Source organism: Halyomorpha halys, unplaced genomic scaffold (genome assembly GCF_000696795.3).
Source record: "Halyomorpha halys isolate HHAL.00 unplaced genomic scaffold, Hhal_1.1 Scaffold1289.1, whole genome shotgun sequence".
Taxonomy (NCBI): domain Eukaryota; kingdom Metazoa; phylum Arthropoda; class Insecta; order Hemiptera; family Pentatomidae; genus Halyomorpha; species Halyomorpha halys.
The window spans coordinates 256,424-269,903 of NW_027108374.1; the positions used below are offsets into that span (position 1 = coordinate 256,424).

At 30.8% G+C, this 13,480-nt stretch overlaps 2 protein-coding genes across 2 annotated transcripts in view; both read left to right on the forward strand.

Moving 5' to 3' along the window:
- The window catches only part of LOC112210043 (lipase 1), an 18,325-nt gene extending 10,406 nt beyond the window's left edge, over positions 1-7,919 (forward strand). Inside the window, exons 2-8 of the mRNA XM_024359987.2 lie at positions 757-949; positions 1,034-1,160; positions 2,692-2,935; positions 5,415-5,573; positions 5,649-5,733; positions 7,281-7,426; positions 7,746-7,919. Coding sequence (XP_024215755.1) covers positions 757-949; positions 1,034-1,160; positions 2,692-2,935; positions 5,415-5,573; positions 5,649-5,733; positions 7,281-7,426; positions 7,746-7,892 — 1,101 coding nt within the window. The 3' untranslated portion in view covers positions 7,893-7,919. The remainder of the gene's footprint in view (positions 1-756; positions 950-1,033; positions 1,161-2,691; positions 2,936-5,414; positions 5,574-5,648; positions 5,734-7,280; positions 7,427-7,745) is intronic.
- A 24-nt stretch (positions 7,920-7,943) lies between these two features.
- The window catches only part of LOC106689175 (lipase 3), a 15,115-nt gene continuing 9,578 nt past the window's right edge, over positions 7,944-13,480 (forward strand). Inside the window, exon 1 of the mRNA XM_067046686.1 lies at positions 7,944-7,962. Within this exon, the coding sequence (XP_066902787.1) occupies positions 7,960-7,962 (3 nt within the window). The 5' untranslated portion in view covers positions 7,944-7,959. The remainder of the gene's footprint in view (positions 7,963-13,480) is intronic.

A 13,480-nucleotide genomic window follows, 5' to 3' on the forward strand; every position in this document is an offset into this window, starting at 1 on the left:
AATAAGATGTAACACGTTTGAACTGCTGTAACATACTGGCTTTATTGTATTCGGTACATCTCTTATATACGTTCGATCAGCTGATCCCCTCAGTCAGCTGAGATTGAAATAACAGCTGACTCCGTAACTCCCGTACCGTAACTAATATATATACATACATATACAATATTTACATTCAGCCTTAGAAACTCCGAACCAAGCTTTACCACCCTCATGTGGAAGGGAAAGCAGGACTTAAAGAGATGGCGTAATAATAAAAATATGAATGCAGTTCCGTCAAGTATTATATCAGGATAAATAAAAAAATTGTCAAGGTATATAATATATATAGGCATAGATGATATTTCTGGTTTCCTACTTAAACCCGAAATTACCAAAAATTTTCATGTAAAAATTAAAAAACAGCATAATTGTTCCACAAACACAGTCACTACATTCTTACACATACTTCTACGTCATTTTCTGCTCTAAAATGTATTCTTCTGTACCATTTTACCATCCAATATATTATTATAACATGGACTTTATTTTGATAAAACCCTCAGAATACAAAACAAATTCACTAAAAGCGGTTTGATAGTTAAACTGAAATCAAATGAAGCTATTTATAGGAAAACTAAAAAAATAAAAAAATAAAAGAAGGAGTATCGGACTCAGGTACTATTAAAGTCAACATGACCGATAACAATTCTTTTTTAACTTTCGTTGGTTCAAACATTTTTAATTAATGAACCTCCATTGAATGGTGTCACATAGGCCCCTCTGGTTATCAACCATGGCTACCCTTTCGAAGTACACGAGGTCGAGACTGAAGATGGGTACATCCTGACCTTACACAGAATCCCTCATGGCAAGAACAGTTCTGAAGTCGGACGACCGGTCTTATTGCAACATGGCATCCTCTGCAGTTCAGCATGTTGGCTCGTGTCAGAGCCAGACAAAGGCCTAGGTAGGATTTCTAAATGAGAGGTACACATTAATTGAATTTGTTTTGTAGTATTTATTTTTATAAAAATTAACTTGTCCATTTCAGGATTCATTCTGGCTGACAGTGGATATGATGTGTGGATGCCTAACAGCAGAGGTAATACTTACAGTAGGAGACACCGATCGCTCAACCCGGATAAAGAACCTGATGCAACGAAGTTCTGGGATTTTAGGTGTTTATTTTTATTGTTAATTCATTTCAATCATACCTCAACTAAAAAAAAAAAAACATAAAATAATGCAGAATTGTTATCAACACAAAATCGTTTTTATCAACACTTTTTTTTTTTGTTCGATTACTTTATCTGATGTTATATATGGGAGCATATTTTTTTAACACATTTCCTATCTCTAGTATTTATTAATACGTAAGGAATTTCTCAAAGACAAAGAGAACAACTTCAGAATTGATTGTTTTAAAAGTTAATTAATACGAAATTAAAAGTATCCACTTTAATACCTGGTGTAAATTGTTGTATTTGATTCAATTGAAAACGTCAGTATAGAGTTGTGAAAAGAAGTGAAAACATTTAAAGAGAAGTCTCCCGTAATTCTTACGAGTGTGAATCACTTAATTAAAGTGATAGAGTACGACAAGAGACTCATTTTAATTGTGCGTTAACTGTGATATAAATAAAATCCCATTAATAGGTCATTAATAAATTTTTACTGACAATTCTTTAAATATTTAAGATATGAAGCAAATTAATAAATCTAAATATCGGTTATATCAACATAGCTAATTAACTGGATATTATTTTCAAGAATATTTATTGTCTCCGGTCTTAGATGTTAATTTGTGAGAAAATATTTCATTTTTCCGACACAAAAAAGAAGAAAATACTGATGACATAAAAACTGAATGTTTTTATAGTTAGTAAAAGCGAAAAAATGTTTTTTAAAGCAAAAAATATATATTAAGCAATATTAATTTGTGGCAGATATTATTAATTCTCTTAAATAAAAAAAAAAAAGTTGATTTAGTTTAAAAAATCAATAAACTCTTTCTCCTTAAATTTCTTCCAGAGAGCTGTATAGGACATCGGAGCAGAAGATATACTATCTTAAAAATTATTAGTTACTTTATCTCGGACTAATTATGTTAGTTTTAAATATTTAAGACATTTAGTTTATAAAAAAAAAACCCTTTAATGTAGTAGTAGCCTTTCCTCTCTATTTTGAAACAGTTTTATTGGAATTAACCTGGTTTTTATTTCCTTGTATCCATCTCTAGAAAAATTTCATTAAGAATTTAATTAATCTATCTCATTTGTTTTATTATATTCATATCCTTTTTAAATAAGGGAGTAAGTATCTCGTTCTACTAATCTATCCTTATTTTTGTCTAATAATCCTTTTTTTCTTTGTTTGTTAGTTTTTCCGTTGATTTATCTGTCTACTTATTAATAGTAAATCGTAGCTCTTGTTTTATGGTTTAATTATATAATAACTACTAAAAATAAATAATAAATAAATACATACATAATAATTATTTATTAAATCATAGCTCTTGTTTTATGGTTTAATTATATAATAACTACTAAAAATAAATAATAAATAAATACATACATAATAATTATTTATTAAATCATAGCTCTTGTTTTATGGTTTAGTTATATAATAAATATAAATAATAAATAAATAATAAATCATAGCTCATGTTTTATGGTTTTTAATGGCCTGCTTAATGTATTGGTCCCATAGCTTTCACGAAATGGGCTATTACGATTTGCCGGCTTGCATTGACCACATTCTTGGCCAGACGAGACACAAGAATCTGCATTACGTCGGTCATTCTCAAGGCACGGCCATCTTCTTCGTCCTCACCTCGATGCGGCCAGAGTACAACGATAAGGTAGTCCATATGTCGGCCTTAGCACCTGTGGCCTTCTTGGACCACACTCGAGGGACAGTACGAGCACTGACGTACTTAGTCCACGAACTTCAGGTACGAATTCTTATTTTCTATGAAAATATCTTTAAGTGTGTGAATTACTTGTATATTTAAGCACAATTAAATATCTTAAATATTAATGTTAATACAAATGTATATAGTATTATGACATGAGTTATGTGCTATTTCTACTAGGTTATTCTTTTTATAATTCAGGAGGAATATTGTATTTTCAAAATAAATCCTGAATCGTAGCAGCATTGCAAACAAACTTGCCAAAACAATCTTGTTTTCCAATTTTTTTTTAAAAATTTATTTATTGATATTTACAAATGTACATAAATATATCAGGTAAATCATAATGGTATGGTACAAGCATGTAGAGAAACTACCCAGTGGTAGCACTCTAAAAACATTTTTACAATATAAGGTCTCGAGGCCATTTTCTTTTAAGACACCTCGGATGATTGTCCGGATTGGAAGCAAGATTAGAAACTAATGGATTTGAGTAGTTAGGGAGTTTGTAATGGAAGGATTGATATCTGGTTCGGGCTAGATCGGTTTCAAATGGAAGGTCTTTGTAGATGATTTTATTTGTGACAAAGTAGGGAGCATTTAGGATTTTACGAAGGATTTTGAATTGTAAGGATTGGATACGAGAGGAATTCGAAGGTTTAGTGGAGCCCCAAAGCTCAACGCCGTATGACCAAATATGCCTTATAATTGTCATGTAAATCAGTATTTTGTAATGAATTGGACCGTTTGTCTAGTAAGTGCTGTAACAGTCCAGGTTAGTCGTTTGTCCAGATGTAGTCCAAGGTAGCGGATCTGTTCAGCAGGAGTAAGGGCAACATTATTGAAGTGTACTGTAGGGCAGTCAGTAGGTTTACGACGTAGGGTAAAAGTAATTCGATGGGATTTGTTGGAATTTATTTTAATCCTCCAATTACGACACCATTCTTCGAGGGCAGTGATATGGGGGTTTTCAAGTTTAAGATATGAAAAAGGATAGTTTTTGAATAACGAAAATATTACATAATCGCTGTTTAAAAGATGAAATATAATGTGTTTTGGGCCATCCCCATTGGTCAAAAGTTAAAACAAAAATTAAACATGGCTGTTTTGACGAATCAGTCCATATTCCAATTTGTGGTTAGTTATTAAATTATTGATATCTCCCAAAAAAATTGTTTATGTCCAATGATGGCTATATTTCAGTTTTTGACTTTTTATAGGAAAGTTAATAAGTGATTTCCATTGTCTGAAGCATATTTTTGTTGTGTTATTTAAATACTATCATAAACTTTTTTGGCTCATGAAAAACAATTTTTTTTTTACATCTTAAAAAATCAATAACTTTTCATCACCTTTAATTTTTTTTTTTTACTATGTTGCTACTTCGCAATATTTTTCAAAAACATATAAAACTGGTTTCAATTGTTTTCTCATAATTATCATCTTGACAGAGTCAGTTCAGGATTTATTTGAACCCATTAACTATTGTTCCTGGAATATTAGTAATTCATGGTTTGTATTTGAGGGTTTGAGTTTTAAAATTCCAGTAATAGCCCATTAATAGAAGGAAATGCTAATGGCAATACGATATATATTATATAATAACGTATAATAGTACGTTATACAGGGTGATGAATTGGTTTATATCGAAATTAGATACTTTAAGTGGGTAACTATTTACTCCCATTAATTATTAAACTATTATTAATTAACTAATTTGTATATTTATTTACTATTATCATTTATTTATTGACTATTATTATTTATTTATTTACAATTATTAATATTTATTTACTTTTCTTAATTAAACAATGATTATGATCATTATTCCCACAGAAAGGGGTGTAAGTGAAGTCCTTACCTTTTGTTGCATCCTGTTTATGTATTTTAAGCTGAGAAAATTATTAAATTGTAATATGAAACTTCATCTACAGGTGAATGTTTTCTTTCAGCGGTGAACTATTTCTTTTGTAAATATTTATTAATTCTGCTGATATGTCATGGTTCTGTCCTATCCTGGCACTATTTTCCCAACTTTAAGATCTTGAGGATGGTTTCATGTAAGAAAAAAAACCCAAATACAAACAGCCATTATTCTGCCATAGATCAAAAATTCCTCTCTCCTGTCAATTCCAGTGTACGGTCATGACGGCCTAAAGCAAGTTTTAAAAATAGTTTTCAGCTTTTCCAGTACTCCAATATTTACCAATATATTTGTTTTTTATGCGTTTGTAAGGATCAACCAAATTTTTGGGTATAGTTTAACTTACTTTAAAGTTTAAGTCTGATAAAACAAATTATTCAGCGATATCCCGATATTCCTTTTTTTTTTTTTTTTTAAATAATATGTTTTCGTTTGAATAGATAATGAATTTCAATTAAAGTGTCAAAGAGAGGATCAAGTTGTTTTTTTTTCAGCTTGTTTGGAATACATTGTTGTAAACTTCAACTCAAAAATACCTACCTATTTCTGTAAGAATGGCCCATATTCACGATTTAATAATTTTATAAACTTTAGGCATTAGCAGAAATGATGAATTTACACGAGTTCTTGGCCGACCATTGGTACATCCATGTGCTGGAGAGGATTCTGTGCAGAGCTCATTCTTTTACTGAGAAAATCTGTGATAACGTTCTCTTCGTAATCGCTGGTTACGATTCCCAAGAACTGAACGTGGTAAGTAAACTTTAAATTTTCAGTGAATATATAAATTGAACAATATTATTTAAAATACTCATATTTTTTTTTTAGACTTTGATACCGATTATCTTGGACTATACCCCGGCAGGAACATCGATAAAGCAGCTGGAACATTTTGCTCAGATAGCTAGGAGTGGTAAGTAACGATTCTGGCTCATTTTTATGTCTATTTAAATATTCTAATAATAACAACGATGACGCTTATGTATCTAGATATTATTAAAACATTCAACCGTTTATCACGAATGGAAATTTATTCGCACAAATATAAAAAGCGAAAGAGGCTAGACGCAGCCGTTATGATCCTTATATTTTCCCTGAATCATTTCTTACTTCTCTTCACTCGCATAGGAACAGAAAAACAAAACATGCATATACAATAAAGTTAATAAAACAGTGGAATTATTTTTATAAAATATAATGTATTTTAAATGAATTATTAATGCTGTTACAAAGATTCTTGCTGATTTAAATGAATTAAAATTATATTCCCGAAATCCATATTCTTCATAGTAATCTTGGGATTTCGGATAATTCCTATGAAAGGAATTAATTTTAAAATAATTTTTAGGCCACTGCTAATGTATGGCTGTAAGTCTGGGCAGCAGTATCATTTACAAAAAGGAAAAAATTACAATATTTTCAAAATAAATTCCTAAGAATTGGAGTGGATGCTCCTTGAATTGTAAGAAGTAGCCAATTGCATCGGGAACTAAAAATGTAATCAATATACGACTTACTACAAAAAACGATTCATAAAATTCCACTCCCAGTTACCTACAGTTAAAAGAGAAGAGAACTTAGGAAACCCAACCACAACCCGAAGACTGAAGCCCAAGCTGCTGCAGGACATTCTGTTGTAAATTCTATGTTTATTAGTTCTTTTATTGTCACTTTAAATTTTTATTTGTTCTTAATTTTTTTTTCTTCATCTTTTTCTTAAAGTTACTTTGTTTTTTTTTCCCCATTAGAAGTCAATTATTTATTTTGTTTAATCCATAAATGTCATTGTTTTTTTTATTAACTTTACTTTCATCTTTTATTAAGAATCATTATTTTGATCTATTTATTTTATCTTGATTTTTTGTTTTATTTATAACGTTGTATATAGTTAGGGGTGTCTTTTATAACCCCTCTCCCCATAATCAATTGTTAAAAAAAAATGTACGTCTTACATTCACCATGTACGGCTCACCACGCCGATCTTGTGTTAAATAAATGAATAACATAAATAGACATGAAAGGAATTAATTTTTTCAGTTTCTTTAAGAAGCAGTGATATGGTAGAGATGACTCTATAACTTTGAATTTGATGAAATGTATGGAAGATTTCATGTTACAAAATATTTTCCTTGGCTCACAAAAAAATTCTGAAAACAACCGATCCTGTTTGAGAAATGTTAAGAATTAGTGCTAAATGGATGTCGTATCAATTTCGTCTCTTTCCGTCCCCTACTTTTGTTTTCACGTGCGAACTCCTTTCTGTTTACAGCAATGCTTCAACAGCGACAATAAATCATTTACTTTTAAATGTGTGTAATAACCAAAAGAAAAAAAAATAATTCAACAATGGTTAAATAATACTGACCTTTTACATAAACATTTTATTTTAATATTACTTATAGCATATCACATTTTTAATATGAATTTTATATTATTAATTTATTATTTTTTTTTTAATAGGTGATAAATTTCAACAGTTCGATTATGGAACTACTGGTAATTTAGAAAGATATCATAGCCGTGATCCACCAGAATACGACTTAAGCAAGATCTCAACGCCAGTTATGCTTCACTATGCGCGTAATGACTGGCTATCTGGAGTCAAAGTAAGTCTGTAAATTACGTTTTTATTATATCAACTTTATTGTTATCATGAAGTAATATGGGTACTTCATAACGTTGCACGATCAACGAAAAAATAGGTGGTTTGTTTAAAAGTTATTGTCTAAATAAGCTGGGTTGCCACAAACACATGCATGTTTCAATTACATGTGTACATAATATATGCAAACTTTTTTTTTTCGTTTCAGTAAAATTCAATTTAGAATTTAAACAACCCTAAAAAAATTGTTTATAATAAATAAATAAATTATATTAATTTTAGGTTAAAGGAACGACTTATTACAATCAATTATTTCTTTTCAGGATGTTATGAAGTTGAATTCCAAAATCCAAAACAGTGACTCAAGAGTAGTGCCTTTCTACTTCTTTAACCATTTGGACTTCATGTGGGCAAGAGATGTAAAAATACTTTTGTATAACGACGTGATAAAAATAATGGGAAAATACTAAAGAGATACAAGAAAAAAAAAATCAAATTTACCTTCTGAAGATACGAAAAAAATCTTTATGTAATTAGATGGTGAGATGAAAAGAACCTTTATTTAGAATATTATCTAATATTTAATTTTAAAACGTTTTTAGGTATTTTTATCATCTTCTGGTAATATAAATTACTTAAGGTTAATTTTTTTTCCTGAAATTTTGTGTTAACAGTTACATGATTAAAACGTTTTACAAAACATTGTTTAAACAATTACAAATAATGTTTTGTAATCATAACATTTTATTTATGTAACTTTAAAGACAAAATTTAAGAAATGAAATACATAAAATTAACCGTACAGAATAATATTACTTGAAGACGGAACAAACACAAACACCCTGATACTTTATACAATTAAATTTAGAGTAATAGATAATATACTAAATAAATTTCCTTTTTAACATACTACCTTAATATATAAATCATAAACAGCTTCTTTGAACATTATCAAGACGAAATTTTAAATAGCTCCCAGTGTTAAATCCATTTGATTTGTAACGGATGGTAAGTCTTTCGATTTTTTAATTCAGTACAGATATTTTAAAAACACGAATGTAAAAAAGAATTTTAAATATCTAAGATTTAGAATTATCATAACTTAAGAGATTCTTAAAAAATACTTAAGATAAATTTAATGAAAAAATGTGAGATTGATACTTAATTTTATTTTTTAAATTAAAAATTAATTTATTCATATAATGCGATTTTTCATTTCTCTCCTTCATGACCAGTATTCAATACATACACGTCGATGTTCTTTGCGCCTTTGAGAAAGTTCTTCAGGACGAATGGCTATGAGGAGTCTTAAGAGAAACTGGGTTTATTATAGCACTGAAGGATGGACAATAACTGAGAAAACAGGGTGAATTACTCATTAAAAAAGGCCTAAATTATGGAATCCATTAAGTTGATTTACAATATTTGTTTTTTCCTTAAAATTTTTAATAACTATTTTAAACATCCTGTATTTTAGAAGATAGACCGTAGTTTTGAAAAGAGTTATAAATTATTCTAATTCTATAATAAATAATACTAATTATAATAATCTAATAATGAACTGATGTATAATATATCCCTGTGGTATTCATATAAAATCTGAGCTTTGATGTTTAATTTTTTATGATGATAAAAATTAATTAATTAACTTTTATAATGATTCAATAGAACTATTACTCTCTCTTAATTATTTCTTTTTTCCTCAAATATTGACAGTTTCTAATTTTTAAAATGCAGTGAAAATTAGATATTTTAAGATTTTATTTGAAACATAAATTGAGTCTGATCTTATATGCCTGATTTTAGCTGTGAGCATAGTCTGTTTTCTTAGGTTCGATGCATCTATGAGTTGTCTACATTACCTCCTAATTAGAGGGCTTCATTCAATTTCAAATGCTGTTAAAACAATAATAAAAATAAAATAACAATAGATAAATAAAATTAAAAAATAATAATAATTACCTATTTAGGTACATTTAATTTTTCATGATAACGATCATAAACAGTGCCAACATAAGTTCCTTTGGCCTCATTATGTAGACCGCATAAGTGTTGTAAGTGTTTTGGTTAATGCATATGGGAGAAAGACCGAGTAAATTCATAATCTGTGAGAGACCAATTCTCAAGAACTAATAGATCGTAACGATAGTTCCCAATCTTTGTCAATGTCAAATAAAGGCGATTTGATGCAGATAGTGTATCAACACTTCAAACTAAACTGACTATCTCTAGTTACGAAACTCTCAATGTTTAAACAATGAAATTGGATTTAAAATTCCCAATTTTCCTTTCGTTTCGTGCTTGAAACTCTAACATTCGGTCAACTATCTTCTTCCAATATGAATAAGCAAACACGGGGCCTCCAAGATACAGACACAGAAACTACTACTCTGCACCACAGTTCCCACCTTCAAAATCGCCGACCTATAACCCTCCTCACTAGGTATCCACAACTCCAGCGCTCAGATTATCACTTCTAAACGTTCTTCTAATTTGGCAGCGCCATCATCTTCCTCGCCACTTTTTTCTTCAGGTATTTCTACTCTACTTCTACCCAACAGCTTCTCTCTGCTCAAATCGGAATTCCCACTCCACAAGGCGAACTTCAATCATCTTCGTAATCTACACAAGTCGTCCGTTGTTTCAATCTGACAGCCCTGGAAAGTGAGGCAAAACGTTGGTTAACAATACATAGTTTTCTTTTACATTCTGATACCTTTATTGACCGCCACCTTGGCTATCTTCCTACAATATAAACAAAAATGTAAAACAGAAATATGTATGGTACACTATATTTGTTAATCACATATATTTAACTTAATAAATAAGAGCAGTAACAAAGGTTTTGGACAAACTGTCATACAGTGATTTCATAGAGTATTATTAGTTCATTTTTGGCTGTATAGAATAAACCAATTCCAGACAGGGAAAAATAAATTAAAATTTTTTACCATATAACATGATTTAGTTTTATATGAGTGGTTCAGTATTTATGTCCAGTTCTGCGACAGAATGGTTTATCAAAAATTATCAGTAAGTAAATGATTTAAATGTGCATTATTTAAAATGTAATTTTTAATACACACACCATTTCTTGAGACACTGTTGTAAGAACTCAGATGACCTCAAAACATGTATTTCCATTCAAAACTGGAATTCGAAATTTTACTTCCATTTAATTTATATTCGATATATAGGTGTATGAAAGTAAAATTTGTTGTTTTTGAGTTGAAATTAGTTACATATCATGTATTTAGAAGAACAGTTAAAGTGCTTCTCTTAAGGAATTTCATAATGTTCCAACCTTTATGTTTTTAACTTGGTACTGCATGCAAAGAAGTAGTTCAATTGAAGGGTCTGATAAGCAGATTTACTATGCCCATAACGTCAATGTTGTAGGATTCCTGTGAAACGGATATTTTATTCAGCATTAGGCTGAAGTTTCAAAAAGGCAATCCTTCGCGGCTGGACCCGCCCCACTAAGATCCCCAGGGAGCAACAGCCCTCTATCACTTTTAGAATATTTGCTAGAAACGGGAAGAGGAGACTTTAAGATCACACAAGAAGAGATCATTACACACAAAAAAGGCAATCCTTCCCGGCCGGAACCGCCCTTCTAAGGCCTCTTGGTAGCGACGGTCTTATATGAAATATTCGCTCGAAACGGGGAGAGGAGGCTTTAATGAAGCAATATATAAAAAGCGCCTGAAATTAAAAAACATCGTTTTTTATCTTTTTATTATAAGCTTACTGCTCCGTTTCTATGGGTCGTATAAGGATTTTTTCGAATCAGATACTTCTTGGAATTAACGAGTTCAAACAAACTCTTTTTTTCTATATAGCAGTATAAGTAGATAAAAATATATGAAGTTTCCATGGGAACCACAAGTGAATATTTAAAAAATAATAGCAGTTCTAATGCAAATGATGTTCTAATGCATCTTAGATGGGTTTGCCTGTGAGTAAAGGGAGGAGAGAGATGCGTAGTGGCAAACGTTCTCCAGGCAGCACTCCTCTTCTCTTCACTAGGTCTGTCCCAACAACTTCTGACTATCCAGAACTGTATGGAACAAGCATAGTACGTGTTTTCCGCTGTGCATGTTCCGTATAGTTCTGGATAGTCAGAAGTGGTTGTTGGAACAGACCTACTCACTTCAAAGGTCTATCTTTCCTAACCTTTCCTTTTCTCTTCTGCAACTTTTGCAACTTTACAAATAGAAATTCCTCTATCAGATTTTTAAAACTAGTTTCATTAATGTTGCAAGATTATAAGTTTATCATGTAAAGTAAATTGGATAGAGGATAAACTATCTACTTTCAAACTAAAAATGTGGTTATGAACGTATCCAAATTCATAAAAAGAGAGGCTGAGAGTGTTTCAACCTATCTATCCTTTGTTATGAAGAGCCATAAATTACTGGATATATTATATGTTAATCCTATTCTAGGACCAAATATATACTGTATTTTAAAACATTAAAGTAAGAAAATTATTGTAACTGTTTCACAACACATTTAAACTTAAAGAGGCTTTTTTTCTGAGCAAAATGATTATCAAATCTCAAAAATGACTTTTTGGAAGATACTACTCTTAGCAAGTCAGAACAGTGTTCTCGATATATTTGCTAACAAAGTAAAAACCAATGAGGAACAATCTCAGTCAATGATACCTTGAGACAATTAATCTTAAGAAACGAGTTATAATTATTGGCGCGATAGACCGTGGAGGCTCAAGGCCTCACGCGATGTTCTAAGAAAATATATCGCGCTTTTGCTGACGTGGTATTTTCAACGGGTGGGTTCTGCACTCCCACCCATTGGCTAACGGGCATCACAAATCCTCGCGAGTTGCCTTCTCTACAGGAAAAATCATTTTAGATGCACTATACCATACACTTGAATTTGCTAATTTTGGTCCGATTTACATAGTTTATGTTTAATCTGGTTGAGAACTTAATTATATTTGCAATTAACAGCTACAATGTTCCAACAGATATATTTCTTTTATAAAGAAAAATATGATTTAAAAAAAAATGTTTTGCTCATTTAAAGTAGTTATTTTTCAAACATTATTATTCGTCTATTTCCTTATATAAACCACCTCTAAAAAATCATATGAATTGTCATGTCAAGATTACAGCCTTGTATCTACGGAAGCTTTTCATGTTACGTTTGCTGTATTACAAAAGACTGATCTACATGACTATTATAAGGCCTATCTGGACATACGGAGTTGAGCTTTGGGGCCCCACTAAACCATCAAATTTCCCCCGAATCCAATCCTTACAGCCCAAAATCCTTCGTAAAATCCTTAACGCTCCTTACTTTGTCACAAATCAAGTCATCCATCAGGAAACTGCTCGTTGATTCCGACTATTACAACATTTACTAGACAAACGGTCAAAACTTCTAATCCTTTACAAAAGACTGATCTACATGACAATTATAAGGCCTATCTGGACATACGGAATTGAGCTATGAGGCTCCACTAAACCATCAAATTCCTCCCAAATCCAATCCTTACAGTACAAAATCCTTAATGCTCCTTACTTTGTGACAAATCAACTCATCCATCACGACCTCAATGTCCTTTATGTTGCCGAGTTGGCAAGAACCAGATACCAATCCTTTCATGGAAAACTTCCCAACCACCCAAATCCACTTGTTTCTATCCTGGCTTCTCCATTACCTAATAATCCTCCTAGGCGTCTGAAAAGAAGATGGCCTCGAGATATTCTCCTCTAGAAATGTCAGTGGAATTCAATCAATGGATAGATTCTCCACATGTTTGTATCATGTCACTATGTCACCTACAGCAAATTTACTTGTTGTATATATGTTATAATTTGTAGATAAAAATAAATAGATGATAAAAAAAAGTTTGCTGTACCGTTACTGTGAGTCTTAGCGTCATGCTATATACCCTAAAGTCTTCCTAAGAAGACGGTCTATCTAACACAAAAGGTGCTTTCAAATTAGACAGATATTTCTTGAGATTATGCATTTTGACTTCGCTAAAACATTAATTTAACAATGCTTTATTTTTGTAAAGTAACTT